We start from the raw sequence: 7,262 nt of genomic DNA, 5'->3' as shown, positions 1-7,262 counted from the left end.
AAATTTGAATATAAATTTTGCTGAAAATAATTCAAAACAAATTGCAGCAGTACATTGATAGGGAACTACCAGAAATTAAAGCTGGATTCAGAAGAGGATGTAGAATGAGGGATATCACTGCTAAAAGCAAAGAATACCAGAAAGATGTTTACCTGTGTTTTATTAACTGTGCAAAGGAATTTGCCTATGTGGATCATAATAAAATATGATTAACATTGTGAAGAATGGGAATTCCAGAATACTTAATTGTGCTCATGAGTAACCTGTACATTGTTGTTGTTGTTATGTGCCGTTGAGTCAGACTTGACTCATAGCGACCCCTCCTTGGGTTTCCGAGGCAATATCACTATGGAAGTAGATTGCCCCATCTTCCTTCTGAGGAGTGGCTGCTGGGTTTGAACCGCCACCCTTCTGGTTAGCAGTCAAGAGTCTTAGCACTATCGTACCAGAGCTCCTAACCTGTACATAGACATAGGTAGTCTTTTCAACAGAACAAGGGATGGTGAATGGTTTAAAATCAGGAGAGGTGTGTGTTAGGGTTTTATCTTTTCACCATACATATTCAATCTGTATGCTGAGGAAATAATCTGAGAAGCTGGACTATATGAAGAAGAATGTAGCATCAGGATCGCGGGAAGACTTGTTAACAACCTGCAATATGCAGATGACACAACCTTGCTTGCTGAAAGTGAAGAAGACTTGAAGCACTTAATGATTAAGATAAAAGAATACAGCCTTCAATATGGATTACACCTCAAAATAAATAAAACAAAAATCCTTACAACTGCACCAATAAACAACATCATGATAAATGGAGAAAAGATTGAAGTTGTCAAGGATTTCATTTTATTTGGATCCACAATCAATACCCATGGAAGCAGCAGTTAAGAATCAAATGACGTACTGCATTGGGTAAATCTGCTGCAAAAAACCTCTTTAAAGTGTTAAAGAGCAAAGATGTCACTTTGAAGACTAAAGTGTGCCTGACTCAAGCCATTGTCTTTTCAATAGCCTCATGTACATGTGAAAGATGGACAATTAATAAGGAACACTGCAGAAGCATTGATGCATTTTAATTATGGTGTTGACCAAGAGTATTGAATATACTATGGACTGCCAGAAGAATGAACCAATCTGGGAAGAAGTACAGCTGCAATGCTCCTTTGAAGCAAGAATGACCAGACTTTGTCTCTTGTACTTCGGTCATGTCATCAGGAGGGACCAATCCCTGAAGAAGGCTATTATGCTTGGTAGAGTGTTAGCAAAAAAAAAAGGAAGCCCCTCAACAAGATGGAGTGACTCAGTGGCTGCAATGATGGGCTCAAGCATAGTAATGATTGTGAAGATTGTGCAAGACAGGGCAGTATTTCATTCTCTTATACACAGGGTTGCTACGAGTTGAAACTGACTTGACAGAACCTAATAACTATATATAATTCTTGGTTGGCAATTTTTTGCTTTCAAGATTTTATATACATGGCATACCGTTGCCTTCTTGCTTATATTATTTCTTCAGAGAAATCAGAGCTTAGTCTTATTGATTCTCCTTTGTAGTTAACATTTTGTTTTTCCTGAACTGCTTTCAATATTCTTTCTTTGTCTTTGGTTTTGGAAAGTTTGATTATGTCTAGGTGATTTTCTTTTGGAGTCTACCCTGTTTGGGCTTCATTGTGCTTCTCAAATGCATATCATGGGATTTTCAAATGGAGACTCCTGCCCTGCAGCCCTGAAATCATCATGCCATGTACAAAGCCAAGTCAGTCTTTGCTGGGAAGTACTTTGAGTGGAAAGCCATGAGGGAAAGAAGAGATGGGAAACTTACTTTTCCATTTCAGAAAAGAAATATATATCATTGACCAAAAAGTTGACGGTAATAATCTTGTGGCCAAATATACGGCGCTTTATAAGTGTTACTTCTCCATTCTCGTGGTCTGTGCTCCGGACGTTAGGGGGGACTGTGCCTGGGCGTCCTGGTACATTTACTGGTACAGAGAAATCTGAAAAAGAGAAAGGAATTTAACTGATTTATCAAGCCACTCTTAAGCCTGAAGTCTTCCACTTGGGCATAACTGAAATGAAGAAAAAACTGTGGACCATCTTTGGGTCTTTTGAAACAGTCATTCTCTAGCACTGGGCTCAACTTTGAGACTTGATGGACTAGTAAAATGACTGCTGAAAAGTCTATCTGCCCAGATGCTATGACAACACATATTTTTTTTTTGGGAAAAAAAAGTCACCTTAGCACTGAAAGATGTTTGCCTGGTGCTTGCCTAATAGAAATATAATCACACTGTAGTTATGCTAGAAGCTGTGGTGGCATAGTGCCTAAAGCATTTGACTGCCAACCAAAAGGCTGGTGGTTCAAACCCACCAGCCACTCCTCAGAAGGAAGGTTGGGCAATCTACTTCTGTAGTGATACCGCCTCAGAAACCCAAGAAGGGGTCGCTATGAGTAGGATCCGTCTCAAATGCAGCGAGTTTGTTGGTTTTTTGTTTTGGCTGTAGTATGCTAATCCCTAATATTTCTGTGGAGATTGTGAAAATAGGACATGCAGATGTATCCTTGAAGTGGAGTGTGTGTGTTCTGAAGAAGTTTATTCAAGATTTCTTGGGGAAGTAATTTAGGAGTTATATAGGAAAGCAACACAAAGAAAAAACTGAAACATGAAGAGTAAAAAAAAGCTTTTTTAAAGCAATTGAAGGAATGAAGGTAAAGAACAGAAAAGAGACAGGAGTAAGTAAAGGAAAGCATAGCATAGAAGGTTGTAGGAGGTTTGAATTGTGTGTCATAAGGAAAACATTTCTTTTAGGAAGTTTCTTGGCTAGGGTGTATCCAAAGACACCCATGCACAGGGATTCAGAGCTGAGAAGAGAACAGTGTGGGGCTGGATGTGACAGATAGACCTAAATTAATTGCCTTGCTGAGTTTAGAAAATTGTCTAACTGTCAAATTTACTAATTTTCCTAGAACTCTTTTATTCTGGGTACTGTTTTAGAAATAATTGATGTGGGCATGGTGTTCCCTATGGTAGAAGTATGATTCATTTTGGAGAAGTGTCACATATAAGATGGGAGGATAACTACATCGTTCAATAAATACCTACCACCTATTATGTCCTGGGCACTCTCCTAGGTAGTAAGGTAAGATCTGTATAAAGCACAAGTCCCTTATCTTACTATCTTACAATCTCTCTTTCTCTCAGACTTGAGTTTGTGAATTTGAAGGAAAAAGAAAATAAGCCTGGATAACTGATACAATGGTCAGAGATTTTAGGAAAAGGTGATACAAAATTCACCCAAGTAGCCTGGGAGCTATTGGTATTTTCAGTAGCCTCATATGCATGCCAAAGCTGGACAATGAATAAGGAAGACTGAAGAAGAATTGAAGCATTTGAATTATGGTGTTGGTGAAGAATGAACAAATCTGTCTTGAGAAGAACAGCCAGAATGCTCCTTAGAAGTGAGGATAATGGATTTAGTATCACGTACTTTGGGCGCGTTATTAGGAGGGAGAAGTCCCTGGAGAAGGACATCATGCTTGGTAAAGTAGAGGGTCAGTGGAAAAGAGGAAGACCTTTAACGAGATGGAATGACACAGTGGCTGCAACAATGGCTCAAACATAGCAACGGTTGTGACGATGCTGCAGGACTTGGCAGTGTTTCATTCTGTTGTACACAGGGTCACTAGGAGTCAGATCTGACTCGATAGCACCTTGGTGTGCTGTGGTGGGGAGGCAGGCTGATTGGTATTCTTTCTCTATTTCTATAGTATAAATATTCCCACCATGATTGATTTCACTCTACCACTAGTTTAACAACTGGCTCACAGAGTTCTGGAATATTTAACAATTGGCTTTTACTGAGTCAGTGTGAATCAGTTCCAGCATACTATTACCTAGGAGTCATATTTGACTTCTTCCTCTTTCTAAGTCCAATTAGTAATCTTATCCCATTGATTCTATTTTCCAAATATGTTTCAAATGTCCCCACTGTCTCTCTTGCAACCATATCAATTCCAACCACTAATATCATTCATTTAATTTATTTAAAAAACCATTTAACTCAAGGCCAGGACCAAAATAAGGTGACTGAGGCTTTTGTTATTAGGTGCCATAGAGTAAGTTCTGACTCATAGCAACCCTATGTACAACAGAAGGAAACATTCCCTGGTCCTAAGCCACCTTCACAATCATGGCCAGATTTAAGCTCACTATTTCAGCCACTGTGTCATTCCATCTTGTTGAGAGTCTTCCTCTTTTATGCTGACCCTCTTCTTTACCATGCAGGATGTCCATCTCCAGGGACTGGTGCCTCTAAAACATGTCAAAAGTATGTGAAGTGAAGTCTTGCCATTGTTGCTTTTGGATGTACTTCTCAAAACAGATTTGCATGTTCTTCTGCCAGTTCATGGTATAGTCGATATTCTTCAATGCGATAATTCAAATGCATTAATTCTTCTTCAGTCTTCCTTATTTACTATCTAGCTTTTGCATGCATCTAAGAAGACTGAAAATAACATAGCTTGGGTGAAGTGCACTTTAGTCCTCAATGTCACATCTTTGCTTTTTAACATTTTAAAGATGTCTTTTACAGAAGATTTGCCAAATGTAGTGAGTTGTTTGATTTCTTACTATTGCTTCCATGGGTGTTGATTGTAGATCCAAGTAAAATTAAATCCTTGACAACTTTAATCTTCTCTGTTTGTCATGATGTTACTTATTGGTCCAGTTGTGAGGGTTTTTGTTTTCTTTATGCTGAGGTGTATCCTGAAGGCTGTAGTCTTTGATTTACATCAGTAAGTGCTTCAAGTCATCTTCACTTTCAGCAAGCAAGGTTGTATTGTCTGCATATCAAAAGTTCTTATTAATCTTCCTCCAATCCTGATGCTGTGTTCTTCTCCGTATAGACCAAATTTCTCAGATTATTTGCTCAGCATATAGACTGAATATGTATGGTGAAAGACACAACCCTGATGCACACATTTCCTGATTTTAAACCATGCAGTATACCCTTGTTCTGTTTGAACGACAGCCTTCTGGTCTATGTACAGTTTCCTCATGAGCAAAATTAAGTGTTCTGTAATTCCATTCTTCTCCATGTCATCCATGATTTGTTATGTCAATGTACTGTTGGCAATCTTTTTGAATTATCTTCAGCAAAATTTTACTTGCCTGTGATATTAATGATATTGTTCAATAATGTCATCATTTTTTTGGATCACCTTTTTTTGGAATGAACACAAATATGAATCTCTTCCGGGCATTTGGCCAGATAATTGTCTTCCAGATTTCTTGGCATAGATGAGTCAGCACCTCTAGTGTTGCATTCGTTCGTTGAAACATCTCAATGCGAATTCCGTCAATTCCTGGAGACTTGTTTTTTGCCAATTCCTTCAGTGTAGCTTGGCCTTCTTCCTTAAATACAATTGAGTCTTGATCATATGCCACCTCCTGAAATGATTGAATGTGGCCAATTCTTTTTAGTACAGTGACTGTGTATTCCTTCCATCTTCTTTTGATGCTTTCTGCATCATTCAATATTTTGCCAACAGAATCCTTCAGTGTTGCAACTTAAGACTTGAATTGTTTTCTTTAGTTCTTTCTGCTTGAGAAATACTGAGTATATTCTTCTCTTTTGGTTTTTTCACTCCAGGTCTTTGCACATTTCATTATAATATTTTACTTTGTCTTCTTTGAAATCTTCTCTTCAGCTCTTTTATTTCAACATTTCTTCCATTTGCTTTAGCTATTCTCCATTCAAGAGCAAGTTTCAGAGTCTCTTCAGGCAGCCATTTTGGTCTTTTCCTTCTTTCCTGTCTTTTTGACGACTCATTGCTTTCTTCATATGTGATGTCCTTGATGTCATCCCACAACTCATCTGGTCTTTAGTCATTAGTGTTCAATGCATAAAATCTATTCTTGAAATGCTCTCTAAATTCAGGTGGGATATGTGGACTTAATTTTCTTCATCTTCAACTTGAACTTGCATATGAGCAATTGATGGTCTGTACTGCAGTTATCACCTGGCCTTGTTCTGACTGACGATATTGAGATTCTACATTGTCTCTTTCCACAAATGTAGTTGATTTGATTTCTGTGTATTGGGTCTGGGGAGGTCCATTTGTATAATCACCATTTATGTTATTGAAATACATTTCCAATGAATAGGTCGTTGATGTTGCAAAATGCTATCATGTGGTCACTGGAGTCATTTCTATACCCACGGCTGTGTTTTTCAACTACTGATCCTTCTTCTTTGTTTCGAAATTTCACTTTTCAATCACCAGTAATCATCAATGCATTCATTGTGCATTTGATCAATTTCAAACTTCAAAAGTTGGTGAAAATCTTAATTTCTTCATCTTTGGCATTTTGGTTGGTAGATAAATTTGAATAGTCATATTACCCAGTCTTTGTAGGATATTATCCTATCACTGACAGTGTTGTACTTCAGATCTTGATATGTTCTTTTTGAAAATTAATGTGATGCCATTCCTCTTCAATTTGTCATTCCCGGCATAGTAAAACATATGATTGTCCAATTCAAATGACCAATATCAGTCCATTTCAGCTTACTAATGCCTAGGATATCTCTCTTCAAGTGTTCCATTTTATTTTTGACAAATTCTAATTTTCTTAGATTCACACTTTGTACATTCCAAGTTCTGATTATTAATAGATATTTGCAGTTGTTCCTTCTTATTTTGAATCATGCCACATAAAAAAAAAAATGAAGATTCTGAAAGCTTTACTCCATGCACATCATTAAGATCAACTCTACTTTGAGGAGGCAGCTCTTCCCCTTCCAACCTGAGAGACTTGTCTTCTGGCACTATATTAGACAGTGTTCTGCTGCTAGTCATAAGGTTTTCATTGCCAATTTTTTAAAAGTACATCCCCAGATCCTTCTCCCTAGTCTGTCTTAGTCTGGAAGCTCTGCTGAAATCTGTCCACTATGGGTGACCCTGCTGGTATTTAAAATACCAGTGGCATAGCTTCCAGCATCAAAGCAACACACAAGCCACTACAGTACAACAAACTGACAGCAGAGTGATGGTGAGATGCCTAGGGCACAAAATTTAAGGAGGCGCTCACTTTCCTGGTGGTACAAATGCAAGGTGGGAACTTGCATGACACTGAGCATCAGTGTCTCCTTAACTTTTGTGTCTACCTGCAGTACTTGACTCACCCTAGTCCCAGCCTTGACTTTCATCCTACATTTAACTTTGCTGCCTCTAGTACATTCTTTTTTTTTTTTTTTTT

General features: G+C 38.0%; 1 protein-coding gene across 1 annotated transcript in view; it reads right to left on the bottom strand.

Moving 5' to 3' along the window:
• The window catches only part of RGSL1 (regulator of G protein signaling like 1), a 136,697-nt gene that overhangs the window by 20,120 nt on the left and 109,315 nt on the right, over positions 1–7,262 (bottom strand). Inside the window, exon 16 of the mRNA XM_042780519.1 lies at positions 1,823–1,997. Within this exon, the coding sequence (XP_042636453.1) occupies positions 1,823–1,997 (175 nt within the window). The remainder of the gene's footprint in view (positions 1–1,822; positions 1,998–7,262) is intronic.

The sequence above is a fragment of the Orycteropus afer genome, unplaced genomic scaffold (genome assembly GCF_000298275.1).
Source record: "Orycteropus afer afer isolate SDZICR_OR568_19922 unplaced genomic scaffold, OryAfe1.0 scaffold00043, whole genome shotgun sequence".
NCBI classification, from domain to species: domain Eukaryota; kingdom Metazoa; phylum Chordata; class Mammalia; order Tubulidentata; family Orycteropodidae; genus Orycteropus; species Orycteropus afer.
Note: the sequence above shows the minus strand (reverse complement) of the source record. Positions and strands in the feature narration are given on the sequence as shown.